A 19,922-nucleotide genomic window follows, 5' to 3' on the forward strand; every position below is an offset into this window, starting at 1 on the left:
GCGGCTGCAGTGGCCGGCGAGTTTTATATTATAAACCCGCCAGGCCCGGCGGGTACACCAGGGACCCCCAGCTTTAATTTGACCCAGGTGGCTTCAGGGGCTGTGCGCCAGGCCTCCCCGGCCGGCAGCCACGCCCCCTCGCCTCCGGCGGCCATTTTGGATGCTGAGGAGATTTTTACCTCCTCAGATTCCCCCCTCTCTGTCTCAGGGACTGGAGGTTTGGGGTTTGCCACAGCGCCTAGGGCGCAGGGCTATCATAGGTCCCAAGGTAGCGGGCCCACAGATTTGTTGCACCGGCCCCCTTTCATCCACTTCCCTAGGCCGTTGGCGCAGCAGGATAGAGCCACCCCTTATGGGGGCTCTTGGCCCAGATTGCTGGCTCCAATGTCGCCCATCCCGCCCGCTGCGGCCTGCGCAAATGCGGGGCAACAGTTCTTGAATTATGGGCCTGGCCCCGCCCCCACCCCTCCCTTTGGGTTTTCACCTTATTTTAGCCAAGGTGTATACCAGCAGTCAATCCCAAACCCGTTCATGGGTCCGAGCCGGCAATTTTATGCCACCTCATACGGGCAAGCGCCGGGGTTTTTTCCCCAACAGTTCATCTCCGCCCCAGGCAATTTTGCACCCATGCACCAGCAGTTTCAATTTAATCCTGGGCAACATGCAAGCCAGCAGCTGGCGCGTCAACCCCACCTTCCACAAGCCCCGCCCCCGCCATTCACCCCAGTGGTGCGTCCACCTTCCCCTACTCTAGCCCCGCCCCTACCACCTTCCCCAGCAATTCCTCCTCCTGCGCAGCCCCCATTATCTTCCCCGCCACAGAGCTCAACCCCCGCGCCTGTTGCTGTATGTCCTCCTTCGGTTCCCGTTGCTAACGCAAATGTCTCGAGCCCGCAGGTTACATTAAGTCAGCCACTAGCATCCGGGTCGTCGTCAAGGGATGTCGTCACTGATGTAAGCGCGGTGGGCGCGCCGCACAACGAGAGTCAAGCCTCCTCCTCTAGGCATCTGCCCGAGGTCCCGTCGTTGTCTGGAACAGGTGAGACGAATATTGCAGTTCCTTCAATTGCGCAGTTATCACACTCTGATGAGTCTTCAGACTCCTCTAGTTCTTGTGAGAGGCCGCGCAAGCTCATGAAATACTTTGTGCAGCAGTTGAAGGGTAAGGGCAAGAGTCCCAAAAAAGCGGGTAGTATAGCGGCCAGTTCGGCTCCAGACGCTTCGGGGGATGCGGTCCATTGCTCAAACACGGCAATATTAAGGGGAGTTAGGTCAAAAATCAGAGAGCGAATTCGTAAGGGTCGTTATGTTGACATGTTCGCCATTACTCATGACGCTAAGAAGGCGTTAGACGCAGCAAAAAAGGGGGGAGTGGCAGCTGAGGAGGCCAGGAGGAGCTATCAGAATTGGCTGACTGGTATATATGTGTTTGCTGCATGTTATATCGAGACACGCCCAGCTGAATGTCTGAATGTGCTGAAGTACCTGCATTTAGTGCAGGGTATGCAGGTCGCAGCTAGGCATAATGTTTGGAGGCAGTATGATGAACTGTTTAGGAAAAAACAGGATGGCCAAAAGATTTTAAGTTTTGGGTTCAAGGACGTAGAGGTGTGGCTGGAGGTGACGCAGCAGGCCCGATCAGCTGTCGAGCCTGCGCTGGGACGTAAACATCCCTTTCCAGCCCGCCCCGGTTATAATACCGGAGGCAAGGGGAAGTGCTAAGCTTTCAATAACGCCCAGTGTAGCAGAGGGGCCAGTTGCCGCTACCAGCACGTGTGCATGCTTAGTGGGGGAAGTCACACTGCAAAGGATTGCAATCGCCCCAGTGGTTCCGCAGCAGGAAAAGGGGATCAGCGTACAGGTGCTAAATAAAGCGGTGTCTCCAATTAAGTTGGAGGTATTAGAGCGTTGGTTGAGGCGTTATCCTCTTAAGGAGGACGCGGCCTTCCTACTACAAGGTTTTAAAGAAGGTTTTAGGTTACCACTAGTTCGTCCAGTTTTAGTTGTAGCTAGAAGAAATTTTCCAGAGGTTGTGGCGGAAAAGATAGAGGTGGAGCTGAGTTTGGGGCGCATGTGTGGCCCTTTTGCCTCACCGCCTGTGGAAAATCTTTGCATTTCCCCGCTGGGCGTGGTACCAAAAAAGGAACAGGGAAAGTTCAGGTTAATACAACACTTGTCTTACCCGGAAGGAGGGTCAGTTAATGACGCTTTAGATCCGGGCGATTGCAGCGTCACATACCAGTCATTTGAGGATGCACTTGGTATCGTTCGGGATTTTGGTAAAGGGGCTTTGTTAGCAAAGATCGATGTTGAATCGGCCTTCAGGTTGCTCCCTTTGCATCCCGAATCATTTAAGTACATGGGTTTTCGGATAGGCGATTCCATTTACATAGATAAGTGTCTACCTATGGGCTGTTCTATTTCTTGTTCCTTTTTTGAGTGTTTTAGCACCTTTTTGCAGTGGTGTCTGCAAGCAGGCACTGGCCATTCGGGCGTCACTCATTATCTTGACGATTTCCTGTTAGTAGGGCCGGCCGATAGCACAGTCTGTAGTGACCTGCTTTTTTCGGTGAAGGCGCTTTTCAGTTCGTTGGGCGTTCCCATTGCACACAAAAAAACCGAGGGCCCTGTTACTAGTTTATCTTACCTGGGTATCGAAATCGACACTGATTTGAGTTTATGCAGGCTCCCCTGTGAAAAGGTGCGGAAGATCAGCGAGTTGTTATTGCATTTTACATCAGTTAAGAAAATAACTCTGAAGCAGCTGCAGTCGCTGCTAGGCTTGCTAAATTTTGCTTGTCGCGTCATTCCCATGGGTAGGGTTTTTTGCCGCAGGCTGGAGCGTGCCTCTGCAGGCGTCAAAAAGGCTTGCCACATGGTCCGCCTTTCGGCGGACATGAAGGAAGACTTTAAAGTATGGTTAAGATTTCTACGAGAGTTCAATGGGGTTCGCATTTGGCTCGCTTCGTCTGTAGCCAATCGCGAGCTTCAATTGTTCACAGATGCGTCAGGGGCATTAGGTTTTGGAGCATTTTTTGGCGGGGAGTGGTGCGCGGCAGCTTGGCCTGAGTCGTGGCATTTGGACGGTTTGACACGCAATTTACTCCTGCTGGAGCTATTTCCGATTGTGGTGGCGGTGGAGCTCTGGGCTTCAAAGTTTAGCAATCGGAGAATAGTATTTTGGTGCGATAACTTGGGGGTGGTCCAAGCCATTAACAATCAGAGGTCGGTCTGCCCCCAAGTGCTCAGGCTGCTTAGGCATTTAATTTTTGTCTGTCTGTTGAGAAACATTGATTTTAAGGCCAGGCACGTTCCTGGTGTGGAGAATGAGATAGCGGATGCCTTGTCACGGTTCCAGTGGGGTAGGTTTAGGGCATAGGCACCGGCTGCCAGGATTCATGGTTTGCCTTGTCCTGATTTTGTCTGGCAGATCATAAATCCGGCATGGAGGGACTTGCTTTGAGGGTACTTGCTCCAGGTACGTTTAGGTCTTACTCCGCAGCTTGGAATGAATGGCAGGTTTTTCTTGCAAATTCCGAGAAGGGTAAGGAGCTGCATGTCAGTATGTCTGAATTTGTGTGGCAGGGGCATGAGAGCGGTCGTTCAAAATCTTCCATGTCAGGCGCCTTAGCTGGCATTTCGTACTTCTCGCGAATGTACGGTTTGAATGATCCTACGAAGTCATTCATCATTTCTAAGGCGATGAGAGGCTGGGCGAGGGAACAGGCGACTCCGGGCAATTCCCGTAGGCCGATAGATGTATGCATGTTGAGGGATTTAGTTTTGGCAGTCTCAGGAGTAGCTAAAGGTGAATTCGAGGCGAATTTGTTTAGCTTGGCTTTTGTGCTGGCATTTTTTGGCGCTTTACGGGTTGGGGAGTTAGTCGCCAAAAATAAAACATCAGTCAACTCAGGGTTGCTTCTATGTAATGTTGTAGTAAAAGAAAGTGCCATACTGTTAAAAATACAAAAATCAAAAACGGATCAGATGGGTCGGGGGCGTTGGATTTCTGTTCCCTCGCACCCTGAGCTGAGCATCTGCCCGGTCACTCTAGCCAACAAATATAATCAGCAGCGTCCAAAAGGGGGAGCTCAATGGCTTATTCATGAAGATCTATCCCCTCTATCTAAGTTCCAGTTTGCAAGCATTTTCGATAGATGCTTGATAGCTTTGGATGTGCCGACTGAAGAGTTTGGCACCCATTCGTTTAGGATTGGGGCGGCAACTTGCGCTGCGGCATCAGGTTCTTCCGCGGAGGCAATCAAGCACTTGGGTAGATGGAAGTCGGCAGCTTATAAGGGTTATATAAGGGGCGATAAGTTACAGAAGTAGTGGCGCCCCTGGCGAGTTTGTTATTAGGAAACCCAGTGCCTTATGCTACCCGCTGCTAGGGGGGATTGGAGTTCTTTTCACCTTTGCCATCAAAGAAAGAGGTTTGGTGTTGTTCACCTCCATCTGGGTCACCTAGACAACTCAGTTTTCCCCTTCCATGTTTTTCGTTCTGTTTTCAAGTTTTGTTTAAAAGTTAATTCAAAATTATTAACGTTATGTTATACTGTTTTTTCCCATCACAGGTTTTTTGGAGAAAGATTGCTGGGTGTGGATTGTTGGGCATTCTTTTGTTTACTGGGCTAGCAGGCATAATGGGGCCAGTTTAGCCCATTTTAAGGTCTGTTGGATAGGGCTTAGAGGTTTCAGGTGGAGAGGCCTTTTGGACCTGCTATGGCAGTCAGAGAGTAAGTGGGGGACCCCTGACTGTCTGGTCGTGCACTTGGGTGGTAATGACCTTGACACGTGTAAAGGAGTGGAATTGATCATTGCCATTAAGCATGATTTGAAATTAGTAGCGGAACGTTGGCCACTAGTTAAACTTTGCTGGTCTGAGATGATTCCAAGGAGGTTCTGGCGGGGTACACAAGGTGGGGCGGCCCTAGACAGAGTAAGAAGGAAGCTGAATGCTGCAGTCTCTCGGTTTGTGGTTGGCTTGGGCGGGCGTGCTATCAAGCACCCTCGTCTTCGATATGAGGAGGTACATTTATATAGGCCAGATGGAGTGCACCTCACTGAGGAAGGTTTAGGTTTTTTCGTATCTGACATTCTAGCCTCATTGGAATAGTTAGTAGGGGCTGTCTTTTTTGTTTGGTGGCGTTACGTGTCCATTCATTTTGTCCACGTTGTTGGCGGAAAGCAGTGCTCCTTGGCGGCTCAATTTAGCGCGGCAGAGCTTGGCTAGCATTCCCCCTTTGAGAAAAGCGAGTCAGTTGCTACCTTAAGGGAGAACCAGGTCTTCATCCTAGGGAGGGGCCAGCACTATGCTAGTTAAGGGGGGGTGGTTCTACCCAGGTTAGCTCGCGCAGGGGGTGGGGAAAACTCCACCCCATTTTGGTAAAGTGTTCAATTAATTATGAGCTGTGGACCGAGGTAGCACTGCTTTTTCGCCACCAGGACTAATTAATCAATTCTAATTTCATATAATAAATTTGGCTGTGACCTCTTTTTACCAATTCTATACAGTTGTCTGTGTCTTATTTATTTAGTTAAGTTATAGCTTAAGAGTGTTGTGTAAAATAATAAAACTATGGGTGACTTAGAATATTCGAATGCTTGAATAAGCTTGAGAAGATATAAGCACACTGTTTGTTATTTGGTACAGTACTAGTTAGAGCTGGTTTTATTGATAGTTTGTATTGGTTGAGGTCAGTTGCCAATCATTAGTTGATTAGCCTATTAGCTGCCCCATCGAGGCGGGGTTTAACATCTGTATTTTAAGGCTGGAGGAGGAGTCAACTGCCTCTTGCCATTTTTGAGATCCCTCCCACCCACCCGGCATATTGAGGAATTGGTTTGTACCAATATTTATTTATGGTGAGGAATTGGTTTGTACCAATAGTTATTAGTTGAGAAAATTGGTGTGTGCCAATACGTTTCTCGTTGGAATATGCTATGTTTCTTTTTCCAACAGGTGAGGCGCAGCAGGCAGAAAGCAGTGCTCCTCGGCGGCTCAATTTAGCGCGGCAGAGCTTGGCTAGCATTCCCCCTTTGAGAAAAGCGAGTCGGTTGCTACCTTAAGGGAGAACCAGGTCTTCATCCTAGGAGGGGCCAGCACTATGCTAGTTAAGGGGGGGTGGTTCTACCCAGGTTAGCTCGCGCAGGGGGTGGGGAAAACTCCACCCCATTTTGGTAAAGCGTTCAATTAATTATGAGCTGTGGACCGAGGTAGCACTGCTTTTTGCCACCAGGACTAATTAATCAATTCTAATTTCATATAATAAATTTAGCTGTGACCTCTTTTTACCAATTCTATACAGTTGTCTGTGTCTTATTTATTTAGTTAAGTTATAGCTTAAGAGTGTTGTGTAAAATAATAAAACTATGGGTGACTTAATGGAATATGTGTGTGTGGGAGAAGTGAGTGCAATACCAGCCAGAAACTATAAGGGGGAGCAGCTGAGCACCACACACACACACACACACACACACAGACTGTGACATAAGGCAGCTGCCTAAGATTAGTATCATTATAGTGCATGATGGTAAATGTAGTTGAAAAATGATCACTCACTAATGATGCGAGTGTGGTTAGATCATAGAAGAATGGCCGGATAGTGATGAATTTGTCCTTTAGTGACTACACTGGCTGATGATCTTGCAGCTGGCCCATCTGGCAACAAGATCAATGTGGCCACCTTTAGGTGCCATTATTTCCCAGTATATTAATAGGCTGTATTATCATGAATGGTGCTTTAGCTCATAAAGTCAGAGGTGGACGCAGACGCAACTGCGTCCTTTGATTGTCACCCGTCTGCAACTTTATGCAAATGGCACTACCGTGTCCTTTCCTGGTGTACATCCGTGTGTATGGATTTGCAAGGACTGAGATGCCCACTTTAGATGCTGCCATTTGTTGTAGCTTTGAAACTTGCACCAGCATTACTGCGCAAACACTTCAGTGACACCCCCACAACACCCCCATTACACACCCATAAAACGGATTATCTCCGTACATCTGTTTAGCCACCTCCCAGTCACCGCCCAGGAATGCCCGGCAGATACCCTGTGTTTGAATCGCAGCAGCGCCTCTGTGCATACACTCTGTGTAACCCCTGAGCTATAGGAGTCTTTAGGGAGTGTCACATATGTGCAGTAGCAAAATATCACTCAACTCCATTCACGTCGTCATTACCTGCGGTAATGAATCAGACCCAAAGTGTCTCTCTGCACCGTGTACATAATACGTCTTTCTGTGTAATTATTATATAATAGATAGATAGATGATAGATAATCTATCTACCATCTATCTATCATCTATCTCCTATCTATCTAGCTATCTCCAATCTATCTATCTATCTATCTATCTATCTATCTATCTATCTATCTATCTATCTATCTATCTATCTATCATCTATTTCCTATTTATCTATCTATCATCTATCTATCATCAATTATTATTATTACATTTTATTTATAGGGCACCACAAGTGGTCCGCAGCACCATACATAGAGTACAGGGTACACAGAAAATTACATTACTGTACAATACAGTAAACAAAATATAAACAGAGCACAAGTAACAATTAGCAACACAATTCACAATACAGCTGGGAAGGTGAAGATTGTCATTGAAGTGCTAGAGATGAAGGCAGTGAGACAGTGGGTAGGAGGACCCTGCTCATAGGAGCTTACAATCTATATCTATCTATCATCTATCTATCTATTTACAGTATCTATAATCTATCTATCGTGCATCCGGAAAATATACACAGCGCTTCACTTATTCCACATTTTGTTATGTTACATTAAATTCATTTTTGTCCTCAAAATTCTACACTACAATACCCCATAATGACAACATGTAAAAAGTTTTTTTGAGATTTTTTTCAAATGTAATAAAAAAACCACTAAGAAATCACATGTACATTAGTATTCACAGCCTTGGCCATGAAGCTCAAAATTGAGCTCAGGTGCATCCTGTTTCCATTGATCATTCTTGAGATGTTCCTACAGCTTAATTGGAGTCCACCTGTGGTAAATTCAGTTGATTGGACATGATTTTGAAAGGCATATTCCTGTCTATATAAGGTCTCACACTTGACAGAGCATGTCAGAGCACAAACCAAGCATGAAGTCCAAGGAATTGTCTGTAGACCTCCAAGACAGGTTTGTCTCGAGGCTCAAATCTGGGGAAGGGTACAGAAAAATATCTGCTGCTTTGAAGGTCCCAATGAGCACAGTGGCCTCCATCATCCATAAATGGAAGAAGTTCGGAACCACCAGGACTCTTCCAAGAGTTGGCCGGCCGTCTAAACTGAGTGATTGGGGGAGAAGGGCCCTAGTCAGGGAGGTGACCAATAACCCGATGGTCATTTTGTCAGAGCTACAGCATTCCTCTGTGGAGAGAGGATAACCTTCCAGAATCTATCTATCTATCTATGTATCTATCTATCTATCTATCTATCTATCTATCTATCTATCTATCTATCTATCTATCTATCTATCTATCTATCTATCATCTCTCTCTCATATCTATCTATCTATCTATCTATCTATCTATCTATCTATCTATCTATCTATCTATCTGTCATATATCTTTCATAATTTGCATAATTGCACAGATAATGTAATTTTTCAGCTGACAAGATAATGTATAATAAAGTGTCTGTGATTAAGAATAGAATCAGTAAGAACAGCCTTTATAAACTTTACCCAAATTGATAAGTTAATTGGTTCTCCATCATAAGTTATACACTTTAATAAAGAAAATGAATAAATGGTCACTGTTATTTTTCAAATACAATTTAATGCAATAAACATATAAAGTATTTGTTTTCTAGCAAATACAGCAGCAACTTTGATTTATATTCTAAACAATATTACATATGTAAATAGCCCAAATCTGTGGTTCATATGTGGACACTTCTGAATGACTAACCAGGCAACTATAAATACGTAAAAATATTATAAAATACAAATCTATGTAAATATTACCAACAACAAAATGTGCTCAATCAAATGTAAGTATTAAAAAAGCAAAATAAACCAAATATAATAGGATGTGTGTGAGAGGCCAAGAGAAATCTTATAACCCATCATTGCCCATTTTCCTTAATGGGCTCCTCACCTACACTTATTAAAGGTAGCCAATTTGTTGGCCTGAACAACGTTCAGCTTATTAATTCATTAGGATCCAGTAAGATATGTGAGGCACGTGACACAAAGTGCCTCGTGCTTTATTAATGTTGTTGCTTCCTAGTGAACTAACAAAGAAAACTTTTATTTTATAGAGCATCTGCTCCTAGAAATAAATGAAATAGTTAGATCTAACAGTACATCTTACCACTCAGTATATTCTCCCAGCATACTACAGCTCAGCAACATAGCGGAGAGGGATGTCACATGTGCACAGGGATGACTGTACCTGTCGCTGGCATGACACTGAACTGGTAGCAATAGACTTGCATTCACCATCAATACAGGTCCTTAATTTCATTGATATAGCCAGGATACAGTATATCGAGCTTGCGATATACCTATAAGTTGCCAAACCTCACTAGACACATCAGACTGCTCTAGACCAGAGATTTTGAGTTGTTTTGTTACTATTTTAATTGTACGATTTTCGTGTCATATATTCGACAGATCTGTCATCTGTCATAAATACTAGTACACTGATTCATAAATAACATACTAAAGTCCCGCTTTAGAATTCTTGTAAACAGAGTAATAATAATTCTTATATGAGTTATTGGAGTAGCAGTGGCAGTAGGGAGCTGTCTTTGACACTTTCTAGATTGTCTACTATCTGTATTACACCTTGCACCTGGTCTTCCTGCAGGACATGTCGGGCATTGGAGGAGAATTTCTTCAGCAGGGATTCCTGGCTCATGGGTTTTCTCCAATGTCCATAAAAAGTGTCACATTTCCCTATAATCACATCCCCATTTCTCAGCAGCAGAGCCACCTCTGCGTACATCTTGTCAAAGTTGGCTTCATTATCTCTAGGATGCTCCACCACCACTTTGCTCAGGAGATTCTGGAGTTCATTACGGAACATGGTGTCTTCATGGAAGGAACGGACATTAACTGCACCATCTAGGAGTGCGGTGCAGACATTGAACTGGAAAGAGTGGCGAGCCTGGTGTTCTGAGTCTGGATAGGGCCTGTCAATGTATTTGGATACTGGGACTCTAAGAACAATAGACTGAATATCGGATGGGTTGAATGAGCCATATTGTTGGACAAATGTATTTCTAACTGAAGCAGCAGCATCAGCGACCCAGTGCATCCCTAGATGTGCAGGAAAAGACTTGAATGCAATGTCTTGCTTCTCCAGAAGAAATTCATAATGTTTTCCTGGGGGAGATAATGGCTTAGGCTGGTAATCGCCATAAAAAGCACTAAAGCCAGCACAGCCGGGCACATCATCAAGTATGAGTGTATTGGCCTCCATTCCCTTAGCAGCCAGGATAGCAGCTTCCAGACCTAACCTAGTGGCATTGCCAATGTGCAGGGGCTTAGCCAGGGTGGCAGCATTTGCCATAGGAGCACCAGCAAGGGAGGCTGCAATTGCCAGGGCATGAGTGCATTGCTCTTTATCTAATGAGAGGAGATTGGCTGATGCTGCAGCACTTCCCATGGTGCCAACCACAGACGGTGGATGAAATCTGTAGTGAGAAAATAATATTATATTATTTATTTATGTAACAATAACATGTACAAATTATCTTATATAATAATATTTACAGTATTCTTTAGTGAGATGTTCCTGCCTTATAGTGCCCAAGCTCTAAGAAAAGTGTCCTTGTTTTGCCCATGGCCATATATATAATATATATACTGTATATGTAAGTGTGAGTGTAGAGTGAGGATCTGAGTGATTTAAGATCTGGTGATGAGTTGTGGTGTAACCTGCAGGAGCCGGGGAATATGAGAAAGAGGAACAGATGGAGACAGACAAGAGAGATCTGGATTATGCCAAACAGGAGCTCAGCAGAGTCTGGTGTTACAGAGATAGTGTTAATAGTTATAGACACAATCCTGGCATAGGCTGGAAACAGATGCTGAGCTCCATGAGTGCTGCACAGGGCTGCCGGACTTCTGGCGCATTTGTGACCACATGTGGGTGTGGCCACTGGAGGGAGTGTGTCTACACCCCTGGTAAAATATTTACCTATTGCGTTTGCCTACACAGAGGTTCAGCACTTGTACAGGGAGCATGATCACAGCATCACATGGGGGCATGGTTACATGTCCCATGTAATACTGCCCCTACAGAGACCCATGTTGTCTGTACCCGCTCCCCCCTGCATTCAATATTGAATTTGTCAGACAGGACCTCAAAATAGTTTAGGCAAATAATTGAGGAATTATAACTCCTAATTGGTGGTTCTGGACACTATAGATACAGTTATATAGAACACCTAAAAAGGACCTGGGGAAGAATGGCTGAATGGAGCATATACTCAAAGGGGGACTTTAAATATACATTGATGTCTGAAAAGCTTCTATATACCCAGTTTGCAATTAGAATCTGTGTAAATGTATACAAACATTTATATGCATTTATTCTTTACAATTTAGCCACCATAATAAATATGTAGCTCTTTATACAAGTAAACACATAATTGGTACCATAATAGGAAGTACATTTCATCAACCATTGGGACTAAGGGGGCGATTCAGACCTGGACGCAACGCAGCGCACTTTCGCAGCCGTAAGGGTCAGGATATGCAAATTCCGCGATCGCACAGCGAGGCTTAAGGATGCCTTCTATGTCTTAGAGAGTGACGGCAGAGTGAACGCACGCCGGTCTAAAGACGCCCCCTTTTCCTTCGCAGCACACGTCATCTCCAGGAAGTGTATGTAGTATCAGTAACATCGAGAGCCATCGTAGCTGCTCATAGCCCTTGAGGTAACCCTACCCTGCCGCAAGCACTGCGATGGCTGCAGGCTGAAATACAACCAGGTGACGTGTACAGTAACGCTTCCATGCTAATTATGCACACCCATGAAACACCGTTAGAGCACACTGCGTTCACACATCCACCCCCCCGTTTTCATAGACCTTCCTCTGACACCACCCACAAACGGCACTATCTGTCACTCAAAGTAGCGCTCAGCAGGACCGTAGCTAGGGTAGTGCGGCCGGTGCCATCGTACCACAGGTCAGGGGGCGCTGTTTGGGCCTGTCAAATATCTGTTTATTATCATTCTTGCTTGTAGCTTCATCTTATTTTATCCCCAGCATCTCCTGGCCTCTCCTATCTCTTCCCTGGCCCTTTTTTGGATGCATTATGTCCCTTTGAAAAATGAGGGGGGCGCCAATGCTCTTTCTGGCACAGGGCACCAAAAAGTCTAGTTTCAGCTCTGGCGCTCAGTCTATGTACTTCGAGCGCCCGATTCCCAATCACTAAGACTGGCTTGCACACACGCACTGCATCTTATACGCATGCGCAAAAAGCAAAAATCAGCCAGCTACAAGCGAACGTGAGTTGCATCCAGGTTAAAATGAGCTCCTAAGTACTCACTTTTTAGGAATGCTCTTTGCTTCGCTGGAGAAACCCATAAGTCTTCCTTGTATTTCAATCCCTACATTGAAAGCCATCAGCAGTTCCTCACCACTGATCTTTCTGCCATGTGACAGTATCTGTGACAGTGCCAGGATGGCAGGAAGCACGGCACCAGAAGGGTGTGTGGCAGGGTGCCACGTGTCATCAAAGTCCATGGAGTGAACCTATGGTGACAGGGAAATGATTAGATGGACTGAGCAGCTATATAATAAATATTATTTTATTTTTATTTATAATAAAGTCTACTTACAGCAACTCCATTGGCATAGGCAGCCAGGGTCGGAGAGAGCTTTAACCCTTTCTGTCCATAGACAGAACAAAGGGCAGAATTCCCATATGTTGAAAAATATAGGTCCTGAAAAAAGGTAATAATATGATGTCAATATTTAAAGCTATTCTAAATAATCATATTCTAATTAACTTGTGTAACTAAGGAGATCAGGTCCAGGACTTCTGGTGCCCAGAGCAAGGGGCTCAGGTTTATTTACTTCTTTGTAATTCACTTTATTTTACTAGTTTATTGTTAGTGATTACTGATCTGTGGATATGTGTGTCTATGAAAAATAATAATAATAATTATAATACTAATAATTATAATAATAATAATAATAATTATAATAATAATAATAATAATAATATATAACATAGCCATATAAAAAGGTGCTGGCAATAAGTTTATTCCACCACCCCAACTAAAAATATACAATATCACAGATCATGTCCATGTATTATTACCTGGCAGTATTTCACCACGATATTGAAGACATGAGTTGTGCTGCCGACCAGTCCGACCCCAATGCTGTCCAGGATCATGCGCTTACTTCTGTGCCGCACAATATCAGAGAGGTGATCGGGGCGGATCTCATGGATGAATGATGCAAAACTGTTGGTGACGGATTCTTCTACCTGGTGTCCTACATCCACTGATAAGAGACATACCACATTAATGTTTCTGACTTTCCTGTGTTATATTTCTTTTTTTGTACTCATTTTCTCATTTCCTGTGAAATGGTGCCTTTTTTAATCAGATGAAACCCTATTTATATGAAATTCATCCAAGGGCTCCAAAATATGTCTATCTGCCTTTTAAATGCTTCAATATAATACAGTATCTACCCTGTTTTTTATTCAATTCTAATGCTTAGTAGAAATTATACAGTTGTGTGATATAGCCCAATGTCTCTTTGGAACCATAACTGTGTCACCCAATTGTATTTATAAATTGATTTCAGTAGGGTGATCACCAATTTAACTTCAAAGCCAGTTACAGTGGAAACATAAAAAAAATATATTGGATAATTACCTTTCGCAGTCGACTTGTGGATGTGCCTTGATAGTTGGTGAAGTTTCTTTGTGTTCTAAGAATGATTGAAATGATAGAAATGTTGTAAGTACATACATTATTTATTTTAGTTCAATTTTAACACCTATGTTATCTAATTGTGAAACAAGCCTTTCCATATTTTAAATACTATTTGAAAATACCATGCATTAATGTATTATATGTGCTGTAAAATCCATAGACAGCTCAACTTTAACCAATGTACGGTCTTATCCTGAACCTGAACACTGTAACCGTGTCCTATGAAGCTTTATCACATTGTGCTGCTTGTTACATCCACCAGAGGGAGCTACCCTTTACACAGTCTATGTATGAACTAAAGCTTATACGCTTTCATTTATATTGTTTAAATATTATATTGATGCCATCAGTTTATTAGCTATTTTAAGTTGCCTCTTTGTTCCATGCTACTTACATACTGTAGATATTTAAAGCTTTGTACCTTTACATTATTACATATCACTTTGGCAAAATTATAAAACTTTATAAAATATATTAGGGTGTAATTATCTAATATATTTTACTCTTTTCAAATTGCATTTTCAATAAAAAAAAATGTCTTCCTGTTTTAGGAGTACCGATTACAAATGCAAAATTGATATTGTTAAATTATACATAACATTGAATACAATAGTGAACAAAATATATAAATACAATAATTATAATACACATACAAAACAATAGTAACAATTTGAATATTGAATGTACTTTTAACATATTTAGTAAACATGAAAAATTTCTGAATACATCTCGTGGTTGTGAAGCTTCTAGTTTTCAAAAATAAAAAGTGACATATTTACATTACACATAGTACTTACTTTAACAGCTGCAGAAAGCATCTTGAAGTAAGATATGTTTTAAAATTATGAGGACTGTTTTCTTCGGTGATGGCAAATTCTGTGTTGGTTGAAGGGATGTTTATGTGAACGTGCAAATATATACAGTACATCCTTATATATCCTGGTGCTGATACTGTGCATGTGGGCATTACACGAGCAGCTCACACCCAGGAAACAGGTTCAGGTTTTGTGCTGGGGGAATTTCTGGGAAAGTGCAGACACCTCCCAGGATAGCACTAATGACTATTGTCATCACTGTAGGATGATGTAAGGCTTAGGCATTTTAATGACAATTTGGTTTTTATGTCCTACAGTGTTTACAACTATAGGAAAGTGGTAATATAACAATGGTAATGTATAGCTGTATTTAGATTTTATCTTCCTACTCACAAATGATCTTAGTAACTGAAAGGTTGATGATGACAAACTGAGAAACCTGACATAACAATTCACTTTATAATACACACTCACAATATAGAATAGTAAATTGTTAGATACAGTACCAGACTTTAACAAACTCTTATTGCAAAGTTTAACTATATTTAATATTTTAACATATATTAAAATGTCATTTTGATACTAATATTCATTTAGCCATCAACTGAGTTTAGCCTCGGGGATTTGTAATTGATAATAATATTTCCTGCTATAATATGTTGTGCCTATCACACAGCTGGCTACTTCTCAAATAAATAGTTATTATTGGTACAAATACAAATGTGGAGTTTGTCATTAACACTATTTTCCAGAGCTAATAGCCCAGTATGATAAAGACATGCAGCACTCACTGTATAACTGAATTATATGAGGAATAAGAGCCCTTAAGCTGGGTGATATGCCCTATTCCTACTGATCGGAACGACATATCGTCAAAATCGTTTAGTGTGTACCCACTATGCCGGCTCCCATTTGGTCGTCAGCCACATCATCAGGTCGTCCCTACATGCAGCTCAACCTGACGATGCGGCTGACAACCCCATGGAGCGGGATATGGCGGGGGCCGACATATGATGACCTGAAGTACTTTGAGATCTGATTTATTAATTTATACATTAAAAGTAGTCAGCATTTACTGTATATTAATCTTAACAAAAACTAATAAAAAGTTTGTAATTTTTTTTTTATTTGTAAGAGGTCTCTGGGCAGAGATATGAGAGAATGTATTATTTGTTTAAATATGACCTTTTTAAGTAATATATGCAAAGGGCAAATTGCATTATTCCCCAATAATTATTGAGATGAGTTATTGGTAATATTTAGGGCATTTGTCATATGATTATGTGTAACAATAGGGATAGCACCCAGACTTCCTGCTACAATGGGCTCAGATGTCAGGTTAATACATTGTCCTATGACTGTTCATTAGATATAGCTATAGCTGTGCGCCCACCTTCATACTACTCTAACGCCAATAACCAACGTTTCTTTAACATCTTAACATCTGCATGACTTATTCAGAAATGTGCATAATGGTTTTAGATGACTGACAGAGATATGAATATACTTTTATATATATATATATATATATATATATATAGGTCTCCCTTGTGTTGCTAAAACAGCTCTGGCCTGTCAAGGCATGGACTCCACAATACTTCTGAAGGTGTCATCAGGTATCTGGTACCAAGACGTTGGCAGCAGATCTTTTAAGCCCTGTAAGATGTGAGATTGGTCCTCCATGACTTGGACTTGATTTTCCAGCACATCCCACAGATGCTCGATCGGAATGAGATTTGGGGAACAATTTTTTACATGATGTAACAGATAATGTGAGTCATCAGACAAGGTCACCTTCTTCCATTGTACCATGGTCAAGTTCTGATTCTCATTGAAGGCACTTTTGTTGGTGGACAGGAGTCAGCATGGGCACTCTGACTGCTCTGAAGCTACACAGCTCCATACACAGCAAGCTTGGATGCACTGTGTGTTCTGACACCTTTCTATCATAGACAACATTAACTTTTTCAGCAATTTGTGTTACAGTAGCTCCTTGGACTACCTTAGATAGGTAGTAACCACTGCATACTGGGAACACACAAAAAGACCTGCCATTTTGGAAATGCTCTGACCCAGGGTCTAATTCAGCAGTGCATGCAGATTCCCGATGTTCGGAAATCTGCGCAGATGTATGACCTGTTCTGCGCAAGTGCAGAATGGGTCTGCAAACCTGCACGCAGACTGCCAGCAGACTGTCACAGTCAGCTGGCGTTTGTGGGAGGGGAGGGGGTGGCGATGGCCTCCGTTTCCCGAAATGGAGGCGTGTCGCCACTTTTGGGGGGAGGGAAGAGGCCAGGATCTCCGTCGGCTGATGGAGATTTTCTGGCTCTTACTCTAATCTGCGGCTGCCGGCTGCGGGACACCAAGGGTCACGCAGCCGGCCAATGGTCTGCAGAGTATCCGTTGCTGCGTTGGGAAATGCAGCTTGGATACGCAATGCAGCAGGAGGTGTGATGCCCGCTTCTGCATTACCATTATCTGCAAGGATCACAATTGCAAAGCTGCCTGTGTGCATACATCATATATCTATAGCCTGTGTGCATACATCATATATCTATAGCCTGTGTGCAGACATCATATATCTATAGCCTGTGTGCAGGGCAGTTTCTAGGGTCTGAGGCTCCCAGTGCGAGCAGTCAAAATGCACCCCCCCCCCCTTCCCTCAAGAAGCAGTAATATTGTGGGCGTGACCTCATCATGGGGGGTGTGGTACCACAGTAAGGGAGCGTTGTCTTGAAAGACCACAGAATGTCAGCTGCTGTGACTACTGAGCCCAGGGGTGGCTAACCTGTCAGAGGTAAAGCGCTGAAAAATATATGTAGTTAAAAGAAAGACAGACATTAAAAATTGGGGTGTGGCCTAGCTGTCACAAACCCACGCCGCACTTGTGTGTGCATGACTTTGGTGTGACATTTGCAGAAGTATGACCTTGTATCACACCCGTTTTTAGTAAGGTTGGGGGTCGAGCCCAGCACATTGAAGATACAAGCCAGATCCACATAAAATATACTGTAATAAGCCAGGTCCACATAAAATACACTGAAAAGGCCACTTAGGGATTACACTGCAACAAACCACTTCCACATAAAATATATTGGAAAAGCCAGAACCACAAACTATGTTTTAAAACCACACGTGCCCCCTGTATTTATGCCCCTTATGCAGTGCCCACAGTGGTAGTGCAGTGCACCCAGTAGTAGTGCCCCCCGGAGTGGTGCCCCCTATGCCATGACCCCATTAGTAGTGCCCCCTATAGTCTTGTGCCCCCTGTAGTCATGTCCACATCAGTAATGTCCCCAACAGTGATGGTCCCTGTTGTAGTGCCCCAGTAGTAGCATCCCCAGTGGTATTGCCCCCAATAGTAATGCCCCCTGTAGTAGGGTCCCCTGTATAAATTCCCCAGTATTAATGCCCCCAATAGTAATACTCCCTCTGTAGTAGTGCCCCAAGTAGTAAAGCCCCAAGTAGTAGTGCCCCTGGGCCCTGAGTAATTCCCCCAGTAGTGGTGCCTCTTAAGCAATGCCCCCAGTAGAAGTGCCCCCATTGCAATGTCCCTAGTAGCAGTGCCCGGGTGCCCCCAGTGGTAGTGTTTCCCCCAGCAGAAGTGCCCCCAGAGTAATGTCCCCAGTAGTAGTGCCCAGGTGCCCCCAGTGGTAGTGTTTCCCCCAGCAGAAGTGCCCCCAGAGTAATGTCCCCAGTAGTAGTGCCCGGGTGCCCCCAGTAGTAGTGCCTCCCCCCGCAGACATGCCCCCCCCTCCAAGTATTGTCCCTAGTAAAAGCCGCGTGTACACACAAATAAAAAAAACACTAATACTTACCATAAGCCCCCCTCCGGCGTCCGCTCCGCTTGGCTGCTCCTCTGCACTATGGGAAAGACGTCATGAGTCATGACGTCTTTCCCATAGTGCACACTGGGGGAGCCGGAAGCCGGAGCTTCCGTCTCCGGCTGCTCTGCTCTGCCCTGCCCTGCCAGGCGCCCGCTGGTAACTGAATCTCAGCAGGCGCCCGGCAGTTCACAGGCTGTTTCTACAGCAGGGGTCGGAGGAGGCGCGCCCCGTGTGATTGCACGGGTCGCCCGGCCCTAGAAACGGCCCTGCCTGTGTGCATACATCATATATCTATAGCCTGTGTGCAGCTTTACAACTGCGGTCCTTGCTGAATCAGGCCCCCAGTCGTCTAGCCATCATAATTTGGCCCTTGTCCAAGTCACTAATTAAGGGTTCCATTTACTAATAAGTTTCAGCTGTTTAAACTCATTAGCGACGTTAAATAACTGATCCTGCTATGTATGTTTAGGGTTTGTTCATATAAGTGCTATTTTTTAGCGTTTCATAGCGTTTCAGCATGTTATCTCAGATGGCAATGTTTATTTATGAACGAAGGGTAATTATAACTTTCCGTTCGTTTTCAGTAAATAAATTCTTCTGTGGTCCCTGCGGGCAGCTCCGGCATCCGAGGCTTTACCCATAATTCTTTGCGGACGCTGTTTTTGCAGAGTGTTCAGAGATGCTCATAGAAAGCGGAGACCGTCTGACAGGATTAGAACCTCTGTGCGCATGTGCAAGAAATAAGTTGAGAAAAATTAATCCTCGCTATCTACATATGAACTATAGCGCTGACAGGAGCTTAGGGCCTGATTCAGAGCCGTTCGTTAACAGCAGTACGCTCGTTGCGTTCCGATGTTGAGTAACCGCGCATGCGTCGGTGTAACACTGCGCATGTGCGTACGGCAGATTGCGAGCTTTTTCTGTCTCGTTCGTCAAATAGCGTACAGGAAGTGACATGTCAAATGTGATTGACAGAACAGGGCGATTTTGGGCGTTGACGGGGGTGGAGATGGAAAAACGCAGGCGTGGCGAGGCATTTTTGGGGCGTACATACATTATCAGATGCGAACGTCAAATGTGTTCGTACCAACTCATACGTCACTGGATGATCCTCTTTCCCTTCAAAATGCTCGCACAGCTTAGGGTCTGGATTACTCGACCACATTGGCGATGGCCTTCTCCTCCGTCCCGGCACTCCACGATGTTGCATCGATTAATCACGGCTTGTCAGAAAAACAATTAGTGTTGGATTGAAAACCGGCTTGGTATGTGTTTTGAAATCAGTTTTTTGGGTTAGCACAAAACCGTACGCAGGTGGAAATCATAGCTGCTAATGTCAGGATTACACAA

The 19,922-nt window shown here is 44.0% G+C and overlaps 2 protein-coding genes across 2 annotated transcripts; one reads left to right on the forward strand and one right to left on the reverse strand.

Annotated features, from left to right (window-relative positions):
- Positions 1–384: 384 nt before the first annotated feature.
- Positions 385–4,332, forward strand: LOC148453595 (uncharacterized). Its single transcript, XM_088461955.1, has 2 exons — positions 385–1,114; positions 3,431–4,332. Exons 1-2 carry the CDS (start codon positions 385–387, stop codon positions 4,330–4,332), a joined length of 1,632 nt encoding a protein of 543 aa, XP_088318081.1.
- Positions 4,333–9,739: 5,407 nt separating this feature from the next.
- LOC148453596 (cis-aconitate decarboxylase-like) lies at positions 9,740–14,815 on the reverse strand. The gene is made up of 6 exons (XM_088461945.1): positions 14,728–14,815; positions 13,871–13,925; positions 13,303–13,490; positions 12,818–12,922; positions 12,526–12,731; positions 9,740–10,661 (listed from the first exon to the last, which is right to left on the reverse strand). Exons 1-6 carry the CDS (start codon positions 14,746–14,748, stop codon positions 9,740–9,742), a joined length of 1,497 nt encoding a protein of 498 aa, XP_088318071.1. The 5' UTR covers positions 14,749–14,815.
- Positions 14,816–19,922: the final 5,107 nt, after the last annotated feature.

The sequence above is a fragment of the Taudactylus pleione genome, unplaced genomic scaffold (assembly GCF_031769625.1).
Source record: "Taudactylus pleione unplaced genomic scaffold, aTauple2 ptg001126l, whole genome shotgun sequence".
NCBI classification, from domain to species: domain Eukaryota; kingdom Metazoa; phylum Chordata; class Amphibia; order Anura; family Myobatrachidae; genus Taudactylus; species Taudactylus pleione.